Source organism: Ammospiza nelsoni, chromosome 8 (assembly GCF_027579445.1).
Source record: "Ammospiza nelsoni isolate bAmmNel1 chromosome 8, bAmmNel1.pri, whole genome shotgun sequence".
Classification (NCBI taxonomy): Eukaryota; Metazoa; Chordata; class Aves; order Passeriformes; family Passerellidae; genus Ammospiza; species Ammospiza nelsoni.
In genome coordinates this window covers 32,368,802-32,393,566 of record NC_080640.1, presented here as the reverse complement: position 1 = coordinate 32,393,566, position 24,765 = coordinate 32,368,802, and the positions used below count along the sequence as shown (strand labels likewise).

Below are 24,765 nucleotides of genomic sequence, written 5' to 3'. Positions count from 1 at the left end.
CTCTATGCACCTGCTCTCAGGCAATATTCAGATTCCCTGGAACTGCTGTGCTGCGGGCTTGGGGTTGGAAAGGAACTTAAAGGTTATCCCATGGCATGGGCAGGGAGACCTTCCATTATCCCAGCCTGCTCCAAGCCCTGTCCAGCCTGTCCTTGGTCACTCCCAGGGATGGAGCATCCACAACAATTTGTGTTCTGTTAACAGACAAAACAACCCTGATTTTTTTTCTTGTTGTTATTGTTTTTAAATTTATTTTACAACACACAAACACATCAGAGTACAACACAGTAATAAAAAAAAAAGAGCAAAAAAAGCCTGAAACATTACAAACAGGTCAGGAGGGTGAGGGTTGGCAGGGTTGGTGGCAGGGTGGGCTGGGCTCACTGGGCAGGCACGGCCAGGCGGGGCAGCAGCGGCGGCGCCTTGCGGCTGCGCTCGGCCGACATGTGCTCCAGGCGCTCCGTGTAGAAGCCATTGAAGTCCAACCTGAGGGACAGAACACACCTGGGCAGGGCTGGTGGCAGCAGGAAACCCCCCAGGACACCCACGGGGTGCTCTGGTCACCAACTGTTGTCACCAATTGCTGTGGTGTTGTAACAATTGCTGTCACCAGTTGTTGCGGTGTTGTTTTGAGGGTCCCCAAGACAAGGCGAGAGATGAGAATCTGACTCCCAAGTTCCCAACAGCCTTCTCAACTAGAAGGGTGATTTATTATTTTATGATATTCTATTATATTAAAATAAAATTATCTACTAAATCTATACTAAAGAAAGAGAAAGGATGCATCAGAAGGTTAGAAAAGAATGATAATAAAAACTCGTGACTGACCAGAGAGTCCAACACAGCTGGCTGTGATTGGTCATTAATTAAAAACAATTCACATGGAACCAATCAAAGATGCACCTGTTGGTGAGCAACCTCCAAACTACATCCCAAGCAATCAGATAATTATTGTTTAAATCTCTTTTCTGAGGCTTCTCAGCCTCTCAGGAGATTTTTCAGAAAATACCCCAGTGACACCAGGGAGCCCTGTCCCTGCACGGGATGTGTGCTGTGCCATGGGTGTGGTGACACCTGCTCTGTGCCAAGCCTTTGACAGGGAAATGCATCAGGAATCTGTCCCAAACACACTGGGAAGGATCAAATGCTCACAGCTCCTCTGCAGGCCACACAGAGGTGTCTCGTGTGGACAAGGGTTGCTCAGGGTCTGCACCTTCCCAGCCCTCCCCAGCAGTGCTGAAACCCCAGAGCTCAGCCCTAACTCCCACAGGAAATCCACCCAGCACCAGGAAATGCTGAGGTTCCCATCCCCACCATTCCCTGGCTAACATCAGGATGCTCCCCATGAATCCACAACTCACCAACACCAGCACATGGCCAGAAGGTGCTCAGCCACAGGTGACACTTGGAAAAGCCTCTCCAAAGCACTCACCACCAGGGGTACCACCACAACCCCACCTCCCTGATCATCCAGAGTGATGCCACCCAGCCCCAAGCCTGCTGTGACCTTCCCTTGGCACATCCCAGAGCACCCCCAGCCTGTGCAGCTCGTGTGCCCTGGATCACTGAGCAGGCAGGCAGTGACAGCCCATGAATCACACCAAAGTTACTCTCTCCCTTTCTCAAATTAGGCTGCTCCAGTACCAACTGAATGGGCACAATATTTGAGTTTCATGTTGCTTAACAACCTCACACAAACGGCAACAAATTGTTCCTTGACATTTTTTGGTGCCTGCAGAAAACAGAGCCTCGACAGATGGAATTTATCTGTTGCTCTCTCCTGGCTGAAAAGCTTTACATCGCCTTCATCCCCGAGGAGTTGAACCAGGGAAACCTGACACTGAGGTGAGAGCTCTGGGCAAGTTTTGCTTCAAACACAAGGCCAGGACTTGCTGCTTTGAGCACCTGCTCCATTTCTAAAGCTGCTTCATGCCCAGCTCAGTGACTGGCAGATTTTGCTTGGCTTCCCTTTCAGCTGTTTTTAGTTTCAAGTGATCCCTGATAACCATTTCTTCAGAATCTCTGTGGTGCTCCCTCAGCATGTGCTTACGTGCCAATTTCTTGTTTTGTGGAGAGGTTTGCACCACTCCATGTCCTGGTGACCTACTCTGAGCTCAGCTTCCTCCACACTGGTAAGGGAAGGATGCTGGTAACCACACTGATGTATGAGATTTCTAAGAATGAGGACTTAACTAATCCTGCTGACAGAGCCCTCTCCACTGTAGTTCTACACCTTTTCACTCCTGGGATGTGTTGCAGTGGCTGGAGAGTTCCTGCACTCCCAAGGGAAAGGCTGGAGCTGGGCCAGGGGAGGTTTAGGTTGGATTTTAGGGAAAGGTTCTTCCCCCAGAGGGTGCTGGCACTGCCCAGGCTCCCCAGGGAATGGGCACAGCCCTGAGGCTGCCAGAGCTCCAGGAGAGCTTGGGCACTGCTCCAGGGTGGGATTGTTGGGGTGTCTGCAAGATCCTTGTTGGGTCCCTTCCACCTCAGGAGATTTTCTGATTCTAGTCCATGACACACTGAGCAGGGCTTGGGCACAGCAGAGATCTGTCACCTGTGAGCTCTGGAGGAAACCCTCTGCATCTCCATCTCCTGTTGCTTGATGCCACAAATAAAATGTCTCAGTTACTCAGTACCACAAAATGAGTAAGTGCTAACCAGGATCAAGTAAATGATGAGCAAGTACCAGAACTGTGAATTTTGTTATTTATCTGACATGTTGATGATCCCTGTTGGAAAGCAGTCCCATAAAAAGGTTATAAATTAGAAGAAAAGTGTGGTGTGTCTTACAAACTCTTCCTTATAAACTCTCTCAAATATGTTATTTCAGATGGCAACTATCTCCACTCTGCTTCTCAGGTTCCTGTTGCCATAGAGCCCAGGCCTGGAGCCAGCAATCCCTCCAACCTGAATGGGAGCTAAATGTCACCTCTGGGTGACATTCACTGTGGGGCTCCCACCCTTTCACCAGCCCTGAGCAGGGACTGGAAAGGTCCCTTGGGCTGTTCACACCAGGATTTCTGCTGAGGAACTGGGGACATCTGGGTTGACAGGAAAGGTCCCATGAGGTGTCACACCAGGATTTCTGCTGAGGAACTGGGGACATCAGACAGGAAAGGTCCCTTGGGCTGTTCACACCCAGGATTTCTACTGAGGAACTGGGGACATCTGGGTTGACAGGAAAAGTCCAGCAACTCCAATGTCTTGATGAAGACTCAAGTGGTCCCAGAGAGTTCAGTCTAGGGGGGGACATGACAGTGGTGACAGCCCTGGTGGCATAAGGACAGGGACATGGGAACAAAGGGAGGGCAAAGCAGCCAGACCCTCCCCTGAGCCTCTGGGTGCAGCTGGGTCACTGTCCACAGCACACACCACAGACAGCAGCACTGCATCATCTGCACCATCACTTCTCCTTTCCCCTGAAGCAGGAAGTGCTGCTTGCACAACCCAACCTCTCTGTGCTTGGCAGCAGCAGCTGCAGAGGTTTCACAGCTCAGGAGTCACCTGCTGGCCCAGCTGAGCCCCAGAGGGGCTGTGACACTGATGGAGCAGCTCCTGGTGTGGCACCCTGGGCAGGACACACAGCCAGGCTGTCCCACTGTCCTGGCACAGTGTGACATTCCCACCATGGCAGAGTTGGTAATTTGGTCCTCAGCAGTGTCCTGGCCATGTCCCCTGTGCCCTGGGATCATGGGGTGAGCTGCCATCAAGATCTCCTGGATGGGGAAGTCATGAACATGAACATGAACATTCCCCTCTGTTAGAACTTGTACTGGAGATGGGAAAAATGTTTAAAAAAAGAATAAAGGAGGAGAGCTGGAGCACTGAGGAGCACTGAATGCTCCTGCCTGGGTGACTCAGCTGCCTGTGGACCCAATCCCTGAATCTAACCCAGTCTGGATGCTCCTGTGACACCCAGCAGTGATGGCAGCCAGGGAACAGGGAGAGCTGAATCCTGCCAGCCTTTGCTACAGATGGATCCTGCCTGGAACCTCAACAGCCTGATGATGATGATGATGATGATGATGATGATGATGAGCTGGGGTCTCCAGGCACATGAAGGGTGACATGAAATGTTGAGAAGCCACAGCAGCCTCTCCCAAAAGGTCCTGCAGAGATTTGGGGGCCCTGGTTAGTCCTGACAGGAACAACACCACAGCCACACAAACAGTGCTTTGGAGGAATTCCAAGATGAGGAGAAGACCTCTGACTCTGGTTACTTCAGAGCTGGAGCCAGCCAGAGTTCTTAGGGCTGTGGAGAAGGGCTCCTCACCCACATTCCCACTTCATGGGCTCAGCAGCACCCACAGGGGCAGCTCTGGGGGCTGGGGATGCTCCCCTGACAGGGGGTGGAAGCAGGAGAGCTCAGAACACCAAGCAGCCCTGGGGCACTGCCAGGGGCTGTGCCAACCTGGACAAGGGGCTGGACAAGAAGCTCCCAGAAGAAAAGGACAAGTGGAAGCACAATCTCCTGTGGGAATACTTCACCTAACAAGGGTTTGCAAAGTACCAGCAATCCTGACAGCCCTGACAGATGCTGTCAGAAACAGCACCAGGAGGGGACAACAATCTCCTTAAAAAACACTTGTGAGACATTCCCTCTCTCTGCTCTCAGGTGTAGCACATCTCAACAGAGTTGTGGGGGTATCAGCCACCCAGAAAAGATGTCAGTGCAAGTGGACAGGGAACAGAACATCCAGGGTTTTTTTTCTTGAAAAAGCAACACCCAGCAGCAAAACTTCCATCTGCTTTCTCTCCCCTCCCATCCTGTGTACCTGACTTTTATGTATTTCTGAAGGAATTCTGATTTCCAAGAAGTGGAATAAATGCAATATGGGAACTTAAAATAGACACTTAATGATAAAACCTTTGTGTGATTTTCTCATCTTGGAATGCTAACCCTGTAGTTGGAAATTGGTTTATTCACTGTCTCCACAGTGAGACAACCCCAGGAAAACTAACACTACATTTACAATATTAATGGCCAAATTTCACACAATTCAGAGGAATGCTTTGGGGTTTTCCTAAAGCCTAGGGTAGAAATGCAAAGCAGAATGGTCTGAGTTGGAAGGCACCTCAAAGCCCATCTCATTCCAACCCCCTGCCATGGACAGGAACACCTTCCTCTAGCCCAGGCTGCTCAGAGCTCCTAAATAAACACATTTCTCAGTTATAATGAGCATTTCCTGAGCTGAACCTGGGACCTGGGGAGGGGAATTCACAGACAGGGAAGGCCTGGCTCACCTGTAGATGATGTTGAGCATGCTGTGCTCACAGTCATTGGTGCTGTACACGCTCAGCTTGTCCAGCAGGTCCAGCAGATGTGTGGAGAAATTGCTGTCAAACTTGTTGATGGTGGCTTCAAAGCCAGATGTGAGGTGCAGGCTGTCAGCATGCTCTGCTAAAAGCTGCCAAGACAAAGGCAGAGTGGCCCCATGTGGGTGCTGATCTGCTCACAGTGATTCCCTCCATTCCCTAACCCACCCAAAAGCACTGCCAGCAAACTTCACTCTGAAATAAACCTCTCCAAGTCCTTGGTAGCTAACAGCCCTGCTGTGCCCAGCCTGGGAGAAGCCCAGAGCAGATCCCAGCTGAGTTATCCACAGATAAATGCTGCCATTGCTCATTTTCAAGCAGGAGGAAAAGCCAGCAGGCAGAAAATGTGTGTTGCCTATGACAGGCTGTGACCTCTGGAGCTCTGTGACTGCATGGTGATGCAGTGTGTGCCAGAGGGACAGCAGGATCTGCCAGCCACAGAGCAAACCCCCTGTGCCTCCAGACAGAGAAATATGGACAGGACAGATCCCCCAGGTGTGAAAGCCATGGACTGCAAAGAGCCCTGCTCACACTTCACATGGTGAATTGCTGGCGTTTTCAAAGCCTGGATGTGGCTCTGCACAGCTGAAAACACAAGTGAAACTCAAATACCAGTGCAGGGACTGCAGTGGGAGAGACAGGGTCTTCAAACAGGCTTTGAGAACTCCAGCAGAGCTCCACACTGCCCACAATTCCACAAAGGTTGTGGTTTTGGGGCCAGAGGTGGTCTAGAAACCAGGAAGGGCTACCTGCACATGGCCACCCTGGCCAGAGTGTCCCACCTTGTTGGTCAGCTTCTTCTTGGCAGCCTCCTCAGCACGCTCCTCCTCGGTGGGAGGGCCCAGCATGGTGCCGTGCTCCAGGGTGAGCCTCTCCATCTCATTGTCCAGCTTCATGCTCTGGGTGAACCTCTGGCAAGGGGACAGCGTTGGGGACATGGTTACAGCTCATTTCTTCCTTTGTGGCACAGCACGAGGCTCAGCCGTGCCCACCCCAACTCCCTGGAGAGCTAACTGTGAGTCTGAATTCAGCATGCAGGTCTGAGGTTGGAAATGGGGGTGTGGATTCTGTCCCCATCTGTCAGAGGTGGGGCAGTTCTCTGCTGTTAACTGGGCAGTTTTGTTTATCTCTTCTACAACCAACCCTCCCTCCAGGAGATCTCTGCTGTTCATGGGCCATTAATTATTAGTTATCTTCTGTTCATAGGCCATTAATTATTAATTATCTCCTGTCCATGGCCAGTGAGTGTCCCTGCATGGCTGATCCAATCCCACCATCCCATGGGGAGATGCTCCGCCCAGGGGAGGAGCCAAGCATTCCTACCTGGATCCAATCTGAGCTTTGGGACCCCACAGCAGCCTTTGCCCCCTGCATTCCCAGAGGAGCAGCTTTCTGCTGCCCTGCATGGCCAGAGGAGCCCAGGCCCATCTCCAGCAGCCCTGGAGCTGCAGAGGAAAACTCCCCCTTGTGCAGGATCCCTGCTGCAGCAGAGCCACAGCTGGCACTGCAGGAGGGCTGAGCCCCCATGGGATGGGGCTGGGACACCCCCTGACACACAGGGGGCAGGGACTGCTCTGGCTCTGTTTATCTTTTTGTACTATTGCATCTGTATTTTAATTTTCCTAGTAAAGAACTGTTATTCCTATTTCCATATCTTGCATGGGAGCCCCTTAATTTCAAAATTACAATAATTCATAGGGAAGAGGTTTCCATTTTCCATTTCAAGGAAGCTCCTGCCTTCCTCAGCAGACACCTGTCTTTTCAATGCTGGTACACAGATCTCTCACAACCCACTGGAAAGTGAATTTTAGAAAAGCTGTGTGGGCTCCCTGATGCTGGAATGCACCCCTCACCTCACCCTCAAGAGAGATCTCTACAGAGCACTATGATTTACACCTCAAGAGAGGGAATTTGGTCCATATGAACCTGATCTCCCCATGGAAAAAGGAGAATTTTGTGCAGTAAGAAGCCACAGAAACCATTTAGGAGAGGTGTCAGCTGTGAAGCCCTAAAGCTGCAGACAGAGGGAACAGAGACAAGTCCACGTGGGGTGGCACAGGGACTGTGGCACAGGGAGGCTGTACACACCTGCATGCAGTTGGTGAACATGACACACACAGACATCAGCTTGGAGAAGATCTTGAGCAGCTCTGGGTTGGTGAGCATGCAGTCCTTCAGGCAGTTGTCCAGGAAGCTGGTGTGGTGGCTCAGGACATCGTCAATGTTGGATGCCTGTGACAGGACAGCCCAAAAATGACAAACCAAACCATGCTCTGCCCCAAAGCTGCAGCCCAGCACCCTGCCTCTGCCAGGGACCCCTCAGAGTGAGCAACTCCTGGTGTAGCTCCCAGAAACACCCAGAGATGGAGACTGCATCTGCATTGCTGCCTTCAACAGCCCTCACAGGCTTTAAACCTTTCATTTATCACACCACTGCCCACAAAATGCTTGCTTTGATCACCCAAGCTCTTCCCTGGAAAGGATGGAGTTATCTGCTTTATGAACTTGCATTTCCTTTGTTTTTAAATCTGCTTGTCATGGCCACTCCCACCTCCACAACCTCAGTAAAGTCAGTGAAAACAAGAGCAAAAGGGAAAAACAAACCTTAATGTCAATAAATCTTAAATGTTAATAAACTCATATAAACTCAATTAAAACATACAGGCTATTCAGAAATATGCTTTAGGACCCAATAAGGAACTGGGACATGCAGTGTTGGGAGGATTCTGTAGGATTTTTGTTCATCTCTGCTACTCCAACAGGCTGTTTCAGTCTAGAGTTTTGAATGAGAGATTAAAACTCCCTCTCACTCTGCACAGTGTTGAAGCTCAGAACACAAATCAAAGCTTAGCAAAGAACCACAGGACTCAAACTGCCTCAGCATCCACACTGCTCCAGCAGGACCAGTGCAGGAAACCCCTCCCACACTTTGGGGATTTTGGAAGGAATTTTGAATGAGTTAGAGATGGATTTCTGAGTTTTCAGATGATGTGGTTTATTGAAGAGTGAGTTTGGCTCACATCTTTATTGTATGGTTTAGAAAGTTACAAGACCCCTAATTACAAGATCTCTTAAGGATTTATTGACCAATAAAACACTGCCAACAAGGATATTTATGTTTTGGACCCAATCCTTAAATATGGACTCATGCTACAGCTCGCTTAGCCAATCATGTTATGACACACAAACTTACAGTACCACATTCTAAACTTTTTGTTTACCCCTGTAACCACTTTTATTTTTTCTATATCTTAAACTCTAAAACTCTAAACTTTCCTCTTCTTAACTTAACATGCTTTAAACTATAAATCCACATTCTCACTTCTAGCACCTAAGTTTGGAAGCCTTTTTCCAAGATCTCAGATCAAATCCTGTCTTTAATTCTAAGCTTTAGTTTACAAGCCCAAAGTTCTGAGAATTCCCAGCATTTTGGAACCCACACCACATCCCTTTAAGCTACTGCAGAACAGGGACAAGTGCAGCTTTCTAATGAAGATGATGATGAAGTTGTGTTGATGAAGACAGTGATGTTGTGCAGATGAAGATCCCAGCCACAATTTTAGGAAGAGAGCACCTCTCTTTAGGAAGAGAGAAGTGTGATAAATAAAATGTACTACATGAGACCAGTGAGGATCATCCTTTTCCCCCCTAAAATACAAATTAAAGGAGAAAACAGGGACAGGATAACTTCAACAACAGCCTCCATGCAAGTACAGTAAACTGAATGATGTATTTCACAAACCTAAACTTGCAACAAAATTAAGAAATAAGTACAATTCCCAGATTATCCAGGAGCTTGACATATGAACCCTTTCTCATTCAGAAGTTCTGCCAAGAATGTGCAGAGACACAATCCTAAACCTGCTCCCTCCTGTGAATTCTCCAGGAAAAAAAACATAACAGGGCATGAAAATGTTGGCTAGCTGACCCCAAAAACCTCCTCAGGGCACAGGAAGAGCTAAGGCAGGATCAGATGATGCTGAAGATCCACAAGGGCTGCCAAGAGAGCTGATTGCAGGGGTGTTGGGTGGTTTGGTACCTCAGAGGAGTGTTTTGTGTTTTTCAGGGTGTAAGAGGAAAAAGATGCACAACCCAGAAGCATCTGATCACAAGGTGACTACCACAGGGAATGGTGATGATGATGATGATGATGATGATGATGATAATAATGGTATTTTTTAAACCAAGCATTCCCTGCCTGCCAGTCCTTGGCAGTTTCATGGAAGGGAAAGCACAGGCTCTACTTTAGGAGCACTGTAACCCAGCCAAGGAATCAGCTGGAGATGCCTGGACTGGCTTATGACCTTTGCATCCACCTTCCTTTTGCACAGCTCTCTCTCTCCTGTGGATGGGAATGTTGAGCAGAACCTGCCTTTACATAACAGGGAGCAGAGTGAGACAGGAGGATGCAGCACAGGAAAGGGATGTATGACTAATCAAGCAGAAAGGTGGTGCAGAACAGCAGCACTCTGCAATGTGGCAGGAACAGCAGCTCCCAGATATTTTAATGCCTCCAAAAAAACCAACAGACAGCTGCAGTTACTGAAATTAGGCCTTACATTTGTTAAGCCTTCCATTCCAACTTCACTCACCAGCTTCAGGTTCTTCTCCAGGATGTGCCATGTTGGCTCCATCACTTCAAACATCATGTAATACTGGATATTCTGCACAAAATTCAGCATCCGCTGCCGCAGTGTGAAAGCACCAGCAAACCTAGGGGAGAAATCACACCCACACAGCTCAGAGCTAGCAAATGCCACGGAGAACTAGCACCAGCCTTGCACAGCCAAGCACAGAGCTAAATATTTCTGTCCTAGCAAATGCCTTGCTGCAGTGTGAGAGGGATTATAGTCACTGCAAACCAGCTCTGAGTATTTTTCAATTAGTAGAGTCAGAGTTTTGAACCTGGCATAGGCTTTAAATATTTGTTCATACAAAACGAAAATTTTGATATTAAATATTAAAGCAACTTTACAAACAGCTATTGAGTGAAACCTAAAATGTTACAAATTGATGTCTCTGAGCCTGTAAGACATTTGTAAGGATCTTTTTCGGCTCAGTATTGTCTGAGCTATGTCATGAGGTATCTAATTAGCAAGAAGGAGACCCAAAACTGAAAAAAAAACAAATAAAAAGCTGTACCACTTAGCTGAATGCAGGGAGAATTGCTTGGCTGTCTTATTGCTGATCCAAACATTGCACAGCTGCCTTTCCACGTGCTTGCAGTAGAACATGTGTCTGAAAAGCATCTGGTACCTTGTCAGTGCTTTCCTGGAAAGAAAGGAGAAGCCCATGCAGATTTTGAAGTCCTGCTCTGATTGACAGACCAAGCTGTGAAGGCTGAGGCTGCTCAGAGGTAAAGAGACTTTACACAATATGTTCCTCACGCCTTCAGACACACACAGATCTGCACTGAACCAAAGCAAGAGAGCCACATTTGCAACCCCCCCCAAAGAATTCCTCTCCAAGGAGACCCTCCTCCATATTTCCTGCCAGTGGGTTCATCACCAGCCTCCTTAATTCCCTCCAGTTCCAGGCAGGGGTCACTCACATGGGCTGGGAGGGAAGGTGCAGACACTGTGGTCACCATGCTAAGGCTGAGATGGTCACCCAAGAATTCACCAAGATTTTAGAATTTAGCCAGATTTTCCAAAAAAAGGGGAGGCAAAGCTGTAACCAAGCTCCAGGCAGCATTACCCCAGCAGCAATGCACTGTCACAAGCAGATGGGGCTGCTTATTTATAGCTCTGGGACTGGATTCAGGTCTGTGCTCAGACACTTGGGCGTAGGTGTCTGCAGAGCTCCAGTCGATACAGTTCAGGAAACCTTACCAAAATCCTATTTTCACTTCCATAGCTACCACCAGAGCTAACACACTGTGTTGGGAAGGAAGAGACAAAATCCCAAAAGCGTCGCGTCGTTGGGAAAGTCTCACCGAGTCAATGGAATTTTTCAATGGAAGAGGGGAAATTAAGGGAGGAGTTAATTGCTGGCATTCAGCAATTTGGAATCTGCCACTCTGCTCACTCAGTGCTGCTTGTCCCATTTGCTTGTGGCTCGCAGCAGTGTTTTCCCAGGGAAACAAGAAGCAAATTCCTGCAGAATTCCATTTGGACCCTCACAGCTCAGTTAAATGCAAAATAGCCTGTTAGAGTAGCAACAGCCTGAATGCTTTGAGTCTGCAACCAGAGATAGCAGAAAGTGTGTTTTCTTCTGCTCTCCAGCTTTGAGGAATGTTTGATTCCTGCATGGAAAGCCTCTTGGGAGAGTACCAGGCTGTTTTTCCCTCAGTGGATTGATGCCTTACCTGTTTATGATGAGGGACAGAGGCCACTTCACAATGTAGTCGAAGGAAAAGGCCTCCAGGCCGCTGAGGGTGAGCTCTGTGGGCTCTGCACTGATGATGGCTTTCTCCTGCTTTGTTTCTATGGCCAACACCCTCAGCAGCTGTGTGATGAGGTCATGGGGCATCAAGTCAATCTGTAAGGGAAGAGCAGGGAAAAAATGAAGGCACAGGACACCCAGAGCTGCTGTGGAACAGCAGCAAGGTGCCCAAGGTCAGAGTCACTGCTGTCACACCAACCTAGGAAGCAGCAGGTTCTCACAGGCACAACACAGATCTCCCAGACCTTCTGCTCAAAATCAATTTATCTTCGGCTTCCACCCATTCTCACCTTTAAATCATCCTTGAAGGGATCAGTGTTGGCTGTGCTCATTCTCAGGGCTAATTCCAGAAGAGCCTCCAGCCTTGTTGTTATGATGTCATCCACAGGCTTCTTCAGTTCCTCCTCTGTCAGATCCATGAAGTGAACAAAAAAGTCCCCTTGATCCATCAGGAAATAGTGTTTTATAGATCTGCTCAAGAAAATGAAAAGATAATTGATGACTTTTCTTAAAGTTAAGCCATATCAAACCTAAAGGAACAAATGCAATTAATTCAACGAGCCTGGGGGTTTTTAGCACAAAATATTTCTCTTTCTGGAGAGCAAACACAGCCATAAATAACCAGTTTGGAGACCAGGCTTTTATGGATGTCTCCTCCTCCCTACCTCCTCAGTCAGGACACTTCTGTGCAGTCAGATCAGGGCTGCTGCTGTTGTTTTTTGCCTAGAAAAATGAAAAAACCCCCAAAACTCCTAGGTGTGCTGTGTGCAGGCTCCTACTGCAGTCCTGAACAATTCCCAGATCTGCTCCAGCCAAGGGGCAGCTGCCAGTTCTGAGCAGAATCCTGCCTTCCTCTCAACAAATATCTGTGTTAATTTTTTAAAATCTAGCAGACTTTTGCTGTAACAGGACACACATGAACTTTGATGTTCACCTGGCACCAGAAGTGTTCCCTGTGGTGGGCACAGAGCTTGGAAGCAGTTCTGAGGTGAGCCTGAGGATTAACCAAGTGCCTGGTCAGAGATGACACATGATAACTGCAGGCTTTGGAGCAAAAACAGGAGCACAGCCATAACACAGGGTGGCTCCACACTCCTGATCTGGGCTAGACAAAGCCCTGACCTAGTTTTGGCAACAGCCTTCCAAAGAAGTTGGACCAGAGATCCCCAACATCTTACCCACTCAACATTTCTATCATTTTAGACTTTTTTTTCCTCCTCTCCAGGGAAAAAAACCCCAAATCTTATTTTTTAGGTCAACTTTTCTAAATGGAAATAGAGAGAACACCTTGGTAATATCCCAAGAGAACAGAGCTAACTTCAAAAATTTATGTCCCTTAGCAGAACCAATCTATTTATCATGCATTTAGTAAAATAAATCCAACCTTAGGTGAGCCACCAGCTCTTTCTCCTCCATCAGGAAGTCCAGAAGAACTTTGCTGGCATAGTTATATGCTTTTTCTATTTGTTCCACATAGGCTCTCTCCTTTAAAGTGTAGATGACCTCTTTGGCCACAGGGCAGGTGACATCTCGCCCACATTCCCTCACAACATTTAAATATTTCCCTGAAATGAAAAAGAAAGAATGTCCCATATTCATCCCTGCTGTACAGCCAACAGGGAAACTTCCACACCACTCCCTTCAGAGGAAGATGTGCTGAGAAATGTTTACACTGTGTTGTGCTGAAAGTTGGAAAGGATTTAGGCACTTTTCAAAAGATGATACAGAACTTTAAAAGAGGCAGCTGGTATCACATTTAAGGAGATTTAGAAATGGTTTGGTTTCCCAGTGGTGACAAAACATCTATGCAGGTGGCCTGAAACTCTTCTCTTGAAGTCACTTTGTACAAGGACAAGAGGTTGAATGTTTAAATTAACACTCAGTCAAACCTCAGCTCCATCCAGCCAGAAAACCTGCTCACAAAACAGCAGTGAGACAGACAGTTCCCCTTGCTGCTGGGCTCCTGTGCTGTTTCATTTATAGGGTTTGGGGTTCCTTTTAAATCTGACTCTTCTACTGCTCTCAATTCAGCTGGACAACCCCATAAAGTGGCAAGGCATGGTGACATTTCCCTTCTCCTCACACAAGACCAGCCTGCCTCAGGGTTCCTCAGGGTCACAGCAGAAGCACCTACCTGTGCTTAGGATTTTGTCAGCCATTTTCTGCAGGAAGGAGGGGATCTGCTGCTGGACAACAGTGTATCTCTGATCCCAGTACTTGTCATTATAGTCCTCCTGAATCTTCTCCTTCTGCAGCTCGTGCTCCTCCACCATGAACTCACTGAACAGTTAAAGCAGATGTTTAGGGGCAGGAAGTGGCACAATGAGGATTACTGGTTTTGACCTGCAAACTGGGAATGGGATCTATCAGAAATAAGGTCTCATGAGGACATATCCAATCAAGAACTGAAATTTGTCTGTCTGTGAAGCAAGAGGAAAGCACTATGCAGTGTCTCTGATGATCTGCAATGAGAAACAGAATTTTACAGGGTTCATAAGCCAAGGCTAAACATTATCTGTTTGTCAGTGCAGGGGTGAGGAAACTGGCCTTTGTCACCAGCACAAAGGCATTAATTTCAGATATTTTACCTTCATCTTTGTCCCCACCTTAGGATTCTGAAAATGTGGGAAAGAGAAATGCTGCATAAACTATCAAATACATCAAAATGCTTCAAGTGACTCTACAAAAGCCACAAAACTTCCAAGAGGGTTGTTTCAGGCCCCCAGGCAACACAGACTCAACAAAGCAGATCAGAATTCATGAAGTTTTGCATTTTATTTCATTTTTTACTGTTCTTTACCTGTATGGATCATTAATGATGCCTCTATATATCCACTTTTCCAGGATTTCAAAGTAAGGCACGCTGGCTGCCTTGGTTAAATACAGGCACAGCTCCTGGGCCTGGCTGTCCCCTGTGTAATTGAAAGTCTTGTCATGGAGCAAGCTCAGGGTTGATCCTCCCATACATTCACCCTTATCCACAGAGGTAGCTGGAATTAAAAACAAAAACAAAACAACAATATAAGACACAACCTGAAAAGTCCTGAAATAAAATCTCCAGATTGGACATGGCCCCCTGAGCTGCCTGTGTAGCTGTAAGCAAGGGGCTGGACTAGGAATTTCCAGGGATTGTACCCATACAGAGCTGGAGAGGAGTCTGGAAAGGAGCTGAGAGGCAGCAGTGGTGGATACAGCTGATGGGAAGGGCAAGGGCTGTGAAGGCAAAAGGCCCTGAGGTGCCTCCTGACAGCTCCAAAGGCTCATTCACCCCTAGAAGCTGAGTGTTCTTCTCCAGAAGAAGTGCAGTGCCCTCACAAGTACAATTCCCCTGGGCTTTCTTCTTTAATAAAGCAGGAAATCCAAATGGGACATGTCCTGCCTGCTTGGCTACCCTGCAGCTCTCACAACCTGTACATTTTGGAAATTTACCCAGTGAAGCCAGAATCTCCAGGGTCCTCATTGTGGGCTGGATGTAAAACCACAGCTTCTGCAGTGACAGCAGGCCCTGCCTCTGAAGGTGCTCCAGCTGGGTAATTAATATCATGTATTCCTTGATTAGAGTCCTCATGGCTGCAGCCAGAGCATGATTTACCTGTCCATACTCAAAGGAGGACTTCTCCTCTATAAACCTGTAAAAAGCAAAATGAAAACTCTGTCAGGCAATGCAATTTGTGTGATTTTCAGGAAGTTCTGCCTTCAGGACACTGTGCAGGCACACCAGTAGATCCCATGCTGGGAAGCACACCAGTCCCTCTCCTTTATTTCCCATCCCACATTTCCTAGAAGGGAAAGCTGTGGGAAGATGTTTCCTCTCCAGCCACAAGGGATTTGTATAAGGGAATTAGAACCATTTGTTTGTTGTAAAAGCACTGTGTAGAAAGTGGAATCAGCACACAAAGGTTCTCTCAGTCCTGGATGCCCAGAGAGGAGCAAAAAGCAGGAAATATGGGGAATTTCATAGCAGAGTGGGAAGAGAAGCCAGAATAGGCAGATACACCATAACTGCATTTTATTTGAAATCACCAAGGCTAAGACTGGAAAGAACAAAGCTGTGTGAATGAAAAAGTGAACTGGTAGCAAAGAGGAAAAACCCAGCAGAGCTAAAACTGACCCAAATAAACTGTCACTCATTTTATACCCTCTAGTTTAAATTAAGCATGCAAGTTAACACCTACACAATGGCAGCTTCTCTATTCTCACAGGAGATCCCCTGACAAAACCCAGCTCAGTACCTGGTGACAGCAGAGTAACTGGCAGCCACAGGAAGAATCCTGGTCACCAACTCCTTGATGGACAAGTCCAGGTTTGGATCAAGTGAGAAGGCTCTGTTCTGCCTGCCCACCAGGGCCTGTGCTGTGATGTACCTGCCATCCACTCCAATCAGCACGTACAGCAAGTCCTCCACAATCATGGATTCCTGGGAGGCCAGTGGCAAAGTGCCTGCTCCCAAAGAGGAGACAAAAAAACAAGACAAAAAAAGGACAAAATGTGTCACCTGTTTCAGCCTTGTACTTTGATTTCCTGGAGAACAGAATCCTTTGCTCATTCCTACTCAAATCCAGCAGGAAAATCCTCCCACCCAAAAGTGCCCAGTTACTTCCAACACCAACAACTTCCCCAACCTGCCACCAAAATATTCAAATACCCAGAAAACAGCCCAAAGAAAAGAAGTGCCAAGAGCCAAGTTTTGCTGAGTGTGAACATCTGGACAGCATTTCTGAATGAGAACAAAACACCACAAATGAATGCAATTTCCCCTGTGTTCCACATACCTATTGGTACTGTGGTGTCAGTGCTTAGGCTGGTGCCAATTAAGAAATCCCCAATGAGTGCAGGTCTCTCATACACCCAGGATGGAAATACTGGAATGGGCTGCCCAGAATTCTTCTTGTTCTGCTTATCCCGGAGGATTTTTCGTGTAAGCTCGAGAGGCTGTTGGAGAAAGAGAGAGAGGGAAAGAAAGGAAAAAACCAGGAGACTTTCAGAAGTCCAAGAAATGTTTAATTTCAGGGAAAATTTGACAGCAAACCAATCGATGGACTTGAGAACAGAAAGGAGAGTGGCTGGTATTTCAGTAGCATGGTGGAGGGTTTAATTTCTCAGTGCCACCTAGTCAATTTGTCCAACTGCTGCAAAAAAAAAGCATATTTTTTCATATATTTGATCTTTTTATGTGTGGGTACATCAAATAATGCCTTTCTGCATCTGTCCCCACTGGCTTGGGTGCTGGGGCACACCCAGGGAAGCAGAATGGGGACATGCACCAGCAGCAGGCAGTGATTGCTGGTTTGGAGACAGCACCAAACTCCTTCCAGAAGCAGCAGCATCCTGTTCCAGGGGCACTGAGCACCTCTGAACTCAATGCCAAATGCAACCCAGACAAATCCACCCCCAGAGAGCTGGAAAATGATGGAGTTTTTTGCTCTGAGTGGGAGTTGGTGAAGGAAGTGAGCTCTTGAAGACTGAAAGACTCTCCCACCCCCAGCTCTGACACTAAAATAAATGGAGTGCAGGATCAATCATCAGCTGGGGAAGCTTGTGAGATGCACAACCCACGTGAACATTTGGAGCCCCAAGTGCACAAAGCCAGGGCTGCTGAGGGCCATTGCAGAAACTGCACAGATGTGAGTGTGTGTGTGAGAAAAGGGATAAGCACAGGCTCATTTGACTTCATTATTTACATCATGTGTGGGTGATCTGCTGAAAGGACCTTGATTTCCTCTGCTCCCCTCACAGAACTGGGACTTGGATGTGGAGAAATAGGAAGCATCAAGCAAGGTGCCAGCAATTCAAAGGATGGCTAAACCTATTAAACTGCAAATCTCAGTTGGTTGTATGAACATGTTCTGCTTGGGAGAAGGGCAGCCACCAGTGGGTCTTCCCAAATGGCAGGCAGGAAAAATTTCTTCTCTGAGAGAGTGGTTAATCACTGGAACAAGCTCCCCAGGGAAATGGTGGTGTCACCACCTCTGAAGTGTTCAAAACATGGGCAGAAATGGCAGCTGGGGACATGGTGATATTCAGTCCAGGGTTGGACTTGATGACTCTCTGATTTTATTCTGTAACAAGAGGCACTATATTTATTCTATATGTTTATTCTATGTTTATTCTATAACAAGGGCTCTTCTGTTGCAGTTCAACCAGCTCTAGTGTAATTTTGTTAACTGGCAGAGGTCAAAAAAGGCAACATTTTGGCTATAAAGGACACATCCACCTGAAAGGGAACACTAAACTTCGCCCACCTCCATGAATCCTGGACCAAAATTGGTCCAAGCACTAACTCCAACCCCTGCATGATCATCTCTCTGTCAGTGCCAAGCAATCCCAGGGCAGATGGCACAGCACTTGTGGCACTGGTGACAAAGCACAAGCCACAGGGACATGAATCACCTTCTCTCTGCAACTCAAAATTCAGGTCACTGTCACTACAGGCTTCAACAACAGCCTGGAGAAAGCTCCCAGGGCTGAGAACCAACCCTCAGGTGGCACCCAACAGCCCTGGCACAGGGTGGCAGCTTGCCACTGTCATGGTGGGGAACCTGCAGCTGACATCTTGAGCAAGGGCAGTGCCAACATCCACGGAGGGGGATGAAGGGCTGGACTCTGAGCTCCACAAACACCTCCAGCTCCATCTGTGACCCTCACAGACAGAACATCTGGTCACAGGCTGAGCAGAACCAACACTTCCAAGGAATGTCCTCCTGTCCCAGCCTTTACTGACCCAACAGGCCTGAGCATCAGGGCCTTTTAACACAGTTTCAGCTCTTTAAGTCTGAAGAGACTGCAAATGGAGCAGCAGGGAACACAGATCTTGGCTTGTGATGGCATTTCAATCCCTCTGGCTGTGAACTGCACATCCCAGGGAACGACACTTCCAGGTCTGTCCTCTTTTAGCAAGTTCACACATAAATCCTGGTAAGAAGATCAGTTTTATCACTGGAAATTCATCTTCCCCTCATGATCTAAATCACCCACTTGACTCAGATTGTCTGTGAAGGATCAGGATGAGTCAGGCCCAGTGTCTGTGCAATATTTCAGGGGATGTAGGACAAGGCTGGTCTCATCACTGCTGACAAGGTGAGGGGTTGGACCCTTTGTTTAGGATTTGAGTTCTCCTCCACCATCACACTCATGTAGAGCCCTTCAAGCTGACACCCAAAGCATGAAAGGTCCATCTCTCTTGCCATTGAGGGCCTGAAGTGATCTGAGGCTTGTCCCTTGTTAGATTTTGCTGACCAGACATGAGAAGGCACTATGGACCTCTGAGCATCTTTTCTTCTTTCCCCTCTGTCCAAAAAACTCTCCATAAACTTTTGCTCCTCTGCCTTCTACAGCCAAAATATCTTTATCTTGACCCATCAGTTTTTCACCATTTTTTCCCTCCCTGTCTTGTTTGGCAGGTCAAGCTACCAGACTGCAGTTTTTTATAATGACAGGAAACAGAATTTGGGATTTAAGTAATAATCAGCCCTTTTGCACTCTGACCTCACAACCTCCTGCTAATGAAATGTTTAACTGTTTGCTAAGCCTGGTTTTCCTCTTCCTTTGTGTCTTTTCCATGATGCCAGGTTGCTCCAAGCCCTGGCCTTGGGATGAAACACCCACAGCTGCTCTGGGCAGCTTGTGCCAGATTCCTCACAGAGAAGAATTTAACTGTGAATTTTACCTTAGAATTACCTCAAAGAATGTAACCTCAACTGACTGGAATAGAAAAAAGCCACTTTTACAAGGAACAGCACCAAGATTTAATACTGTCTGACTACCAGAAGGGCAGATTTTGTGCCCAGAGCCTGGGAAGGAAGGGCTTTGTACCTGCTGTGCACTGGAGCTGGCCGTGACACTGCCCAGCTGCTTGCGCAGCTCCTCCAGCTCCTGCAGAGACATCTTGGAAGTGGAGCAGGGGATGGAGAAATTCGTGCTGCTGCTGCTGGTGCCTGCATTTGCTGCCAGTTCTGCCCTTTCTTTTGCATTTTGCTGCAGGTAGTGGAGTGTCTGTACATAGAGAAACAAAGAAAAGGTTTTGTGAATGCAGGGCAGCACAAAATAAACACGTGACCATGTACTGAATCTAACCACAGAACTCTCTCTGTCCCAGTTTTCCATGTCCTGGTGGATTATATCAAGAGGAGCATAACTCTCAGCAGGGCTTTAATAACTCAGTGAAAGCTAGAACTGCTCATTTGTTGATTTCTACAGATTTCACTGAGCTTTACCATAAATCAAACATTGCATTGCTGCTACTCCTCAACACCCAGTTCTAAAGGAGGAACCAACCTCTTTGTCTTCGGTGAGTTTGGACAGCAGATAAACTAAAGAATCCAGATGTCTTGTGTTTTTAGACTTCAGCTCATCATACTTCTTCAAAAAATCTTCAGGAGTTCGAGAAAACTCTGCTATTTTCACCTGTAAAACAGCAGGTTAATATTAAATGGAGTTATAATTAAAATGAAATGGCATTAGAGCAAACAAGCAGCTCAGGCTACAAAGATGCCAAATTTCAGACAGAGCTGGAGACTTCATAGCACCTGAGCTTGACTGGTGGATTGCTTTTAAAAATGAAAACAGAAAGATGTCTTATAGCCACAAAAGCTACATGATTTATATAGCTATAAAAGTATATGAGTCTGATCATGAGTGCCAGGCTTTAATCTCTAGTATTTGGGAGATATTCAGAAGAAAAAAGTCATGTTTTAGTCATATAATTGCATTTTATACAATTTCCATTTCATCATGTATAGTAGAAGAGCAACCCCAATAAGAGGGGAATAATGTGCTCTGACTCCATGGTTTCAGAAGGCTGAACAATTGCTTTATTTAGTTTTACTATATTACATTAACACTGTACTAAATGACATACTAAAGACATACTATACTGAAGAATAGTATAGTATTTTTAGTATATTATTAGTATTATTAGTATACTATGCTAAAGGAGATACTAAAGAAAAACCTGTGACTGTCTGAGACAGCCAGGACACAGCTGTGACCCACCTGACCAAGGAATCAAAACAAGTCTCACTGTGTCTATTTAACAAACCACTGTGGGTAAACAATCTCCATAACACATTCCACATGTGCAACAACAGGAGCAGTGGATAGAAATAAGAATTGTTTTCTCTTCTTCTCTGAGCTTCTCCCAGGAAAAATCCTGGGAGAGAGAATGAATTCTGAACAGAACCTCTGTTCAGAGAATGTGAATACCACAATCATGGAATCAAGGAAAGGTTTGGGTGGGAAGGGAATTTCAAGGTGATCTTGTTCCACAGGCAGGGACACCTTCCACTATCCCAGGTGGGTCCAAGCCGGATGGGAAGGGAAGGGAAGGGAAGGGAAGGGAAGGGAAGGGAAGGGAAGGGAAGGGAAGGGAAGGGAAGGGAAGGGAAGGGAAGGGAAGGGAAGGGAAGGGAAGGGAAGGGAAGGGAAGGGAAGGGAAGGGAAGGGAACTTCAAGGTGATCTTGTTCCATGGGCTGGGACAATTTCCACTATCCCAAGTGGCTCCAAGCCCTATCCAACCTCACCTTGGACACTTCCAAGGATCCAGGGCCAGCCACAGCTTCTCAGGGAACAACTCCCTCCCAAAATCCCACAAAACAACCTCCTTCTTTGAACTTCCCCACACCCCAGTCCTAACATTCCTCCTCTCCCTCAACCACTCCACCTTTTCCCGCCCAGAACCGCCACCCCGGACCCAACCAGCCCCTCCTTTTCCCATTTTCCCTGGATGGGCACCGAGAGGTCGGGCTGCTTTGCCATCAGAGGGTGGCAGGACCTTGGCACTGTGGGCAGAGACGTTGGTGGTGACGTAGGGCGTGCGGTTCTTCTGCAGCAGCTCGATGTAGACCTCGGCGCCCTCGCCGCCGTGCACGCGCAGCAGGCTCAGCAGCTCGTTCACGTCGTGGTGGATGCGGAACTCGCTCATGCTGCCACCTCCTGCCACCAGCCCTGGGGACACGGGGAACAGGGGTCATCACACTGCTCCAGGGGAAACAGATCCACCAGGGAAAACAGCCCTGCCGGGGGAAACGGCCCCTCCAGGGAAAACAGATCCACCAGGGAAAACAGCCCTGCCAGGGGAAACGGTCCCTGCAGGGAAAACAGATCCACCAGGGAAAACAGCCCTGCCGGGGGAAACGGCCCCTGCAGGGAAAACAGATCCACCAGGGAAAACAGCCCTGCCAGGGACAACAGATCCACCAGGGAAAACAGCCCTGCCAGGGGAAACAGCCCCTGCAGGGAAAACAGATCCACCAGGGAAAACAGCCCTGCCAGGGAAAACAGATCCACCAGGGAAAACAGATCCACCAGGGAAAACAGCCCTGCCAGGGGAAATGGCCCTGCCAGGGGACACAGCCCCTCCAGGGGAAACAGATCCACCAGGGAAAACAGCCCCTCCAGGGGAAACAGATCCACCAGGGAAAACAGCCCTGCCAGGGGAAACAGCCCCTGCAGGGAAAACAGATCCACCAGGGAAAACAGCCCCTCCAGGGGAAACAGATCCACCAGGGAAAACAGCCCTGCCAGGGGAAACAGCCCCTGCCAGGGAAAACAGATCCACCAGGGAAAACAGCCCTGCCAGGGGAAACAGCCCCTGCCAGGGAAAACAGATCCACCAGGGAAAACAGCCCTACCAGGGGAAACAGCCCCTCCAGGGAAAACAGATCCACCAGGGAAAACAGCCCTGCCAGGGAAAACAGATCCACCAGGGAAAACAGATCCACCAGGGAAAACGGCCCCTCCAGGGAAAACAGCCCCAGCAGGGAGATGCTTCTGGAATGTAGAGATATTTGGCTGGGGAAGGAGGAGGAAGCAAACCAAGCAGGGTTTGAGTATGGTTTGGGACAGAGACTCAAAGCCTGTCTCATTCTGGTGCCTCAGGTTTTGGCTTTGGTGTTTTTCAGAGTCTGTGCTGCTTTAGTGTGCAGTTCTGAGCTACACACTAAGGGATGGTGAGCTCTCTGCACAGAATAGCTAAATAAAACAATTCCTTCTCTAGCTGGGGACCAAGGACAAATGATCCAAATCTCAGGCCCAAGTGTACAAACAATGTGGACTGAAGAGAGAAAAACGAGCAGGATGGGACTGCAATGACCTAAAGCTGTAATTGGACAATTTACTCCAATATGCAAATGGAGCAGAACTGATCAAAGTGACAGACCCTGCGCCTGGTCGTGCATTTTGTGCCCATTTTGGTTCATTTTGTGCCCATTTTACTTCACCTTGGGTGCAGCCCTGGCTGGGCTCTTGTGCTGCCCAAGGTGGATCCATGGAGGAGATCCTGTTAATAAATCCCTGCTTTATTCTTTAGCTTTATTCTAGGTCTCAAAGCATCTGTTCCACCCCTGCCATGGCAGGGACACCTTCCTGCTCCAAGTCCCCTCCAACCCAGCCTTGGACAATTCCAGGGATCCAGGGGCAGCCACAGCTGCAGCTGGGACAGCTCCAGCCAGGAACTCTAAGTCTGGGGGAGAATCTTAAGTTGAGGCTGGCCAGCAGAGGGTTTTTCACTCAGAAGGAATGCTGGAAGCACTGCTTGGTGTCCTGACAGGCTGACCCTGCTGCTGCTGCTTCTGAAATCACCCCAAAGCAGCTTTTCCCCAACTTTAGCATCATCCTATTCCACTGCCCACTTACTGACTCCACTCAAACGCTGCAGAATGCTTAAACAATAACTTTAATACTGACACAGGACCCTGAGATGAGCTCAGCAGGTCAGAGCCTGGTGCTAAAAACACCCAGGTTGTGGGGCCAGTCCTGGAATGGGCCATTCACTCCAGAGCTGCACTTGGTGATCCTTGTGGGTCCCTTCCAGCTCAGAACATCCTGTGATTCTGTAAATCAGAAACAAGACCCTGAGTCAGGAACCATGGAAATAAATAAGGGAGATTCATGTGACACAGACTGTATCAAGCAGATACAATCCAGATCCATGTATCAAGCACAGGGACACACTTTTGTTTTGCCAAGATCGTGGAATCACTTAGGCTGGAAGGGATCCCTGTGTGAAAAACGCCAATCACTTGTTTTTAAAATTTTAAAAGTTTAATAGTAATAAAATGGTTATAAAAATGGTAATACAATTAGAGTAATGATAATTTGGACAATTTGAATTAGGACAATATGAGACAATAGAGACAAAGAGTTATGGATGTCTGGGTACCTTGTTCTGGGCAAAATAAGCCCGAAAAAGGACCCACGTTAACAGAGGATTAACCCTTAAAAGCAACAGCCTGTTGCATATTAATACACTTTATATATGATGCATAAATTCCATTCAAATACAGGATTCTGTCTGGGCAATGTCAGCTTCTTCCTCTGAATCCTGACAGCGCCTTTGAGGTGGGAAGAAGTTCGTTTCTTCTGATAAGAGGGCAATAAATTCTCCTTCTCTGAAAGATTTGGGCGTCCTGTGGCTGCTATCTCACTGTGAGTCCTTTCTTTAAAAAAGTATTCTACATAGCATAGTTTCTATTTTAACATTTTGTTATAACCTAAAACTATATTTAACATACTGCTTAATTAACACAGCATAACTTTCTAACACAACACATATAATATTCATTTGAATATTTGCGAAAAGCCAATCATAAAATACATGCATTTTTCACAGCTGCAAGCCTTGGTCCAACTCTCCACTCAAAACTCACATTAGACCAGGCTGGCGCAGTTTAAGCTTAAATCTCTTTAAAAGCTCGGCTTCCCCACCACCTGGGGCAGTGATCCTGCAGGGATTTCTGGATGCAGTGTCTGTGGGTCAGGGAATGAGGAGGAGCTGCGGGAGCTGGGCTGGCTCGGCTGAGGGCCTGAGGGGGCGCCGCACACTGGAACAGCCAGCGGGGGGATCGCCACCGCCGGAATGACCCTACAGGCCCGGGCAGCACCTCAGCTGCGCCTCATCCCACCCTCCATACCCTGCTCTACCCTATCATACACTATCTATTAATGAAATTAAATTAAATTAAATTTCATCCCATCCCTACCTGCCCGCCCGGAAGTGCCGCCGCTGGCGCCGGGAAGCGCGCCTCGCGCATGCGCTCTGGGCGGCGCGGTAACCTTGGCAGCGCTCC

The 24,765-nt window shown here is 47.7% G+C and overlaps 1 protein-coding gene across 1 annotated transcript; it reads right to left on the bottom strand.

Moving 5' to 3' along the window:
• Positions 1–261: 261 nt before the first annotated feature.
• On the bottom strand, positions 262–24,713 carry TUBGCP2 (tubulin gamma complex component 2). Its single transcript, XM_059477150.1, has 19 exons — positions 24,679–24,713; positions 23,384–23,529; positions 21,471–21,643; positions 19,975–20,103; positions 19,513–19,692; positions 16,473–16,632; positions 15,933–16,140; positions 15,130–15,329; positions 14,501–14,690; positions 13,835–13,980; positions 13,085–13,265; positions 11,991–12,171; positions 11,624–11,796; positions 10,459–10,587; positions 9,909–10,029; positions 7,405–7,548; positions 6,099–6,227; positions 5,245–5,408; positions 262–486 (listed from the first exon to the last, which is right to left on the bottom strand). Exons 3-19 carry the CDS (start codon positions 21,618–21,620, stop codon positions 381–383), a joined length of 2,691 nt encoding a protein of 896 aa, XP_059333133.1. The 5' UTR covers positions 21,621–21,643; positions 23,384–23,529; positions 24,679–24,713; the 3' UTR covers positions 262–380.
• Between the last annotated feature and the right edge of the window lie 52 nt (positions 24,714–24,765).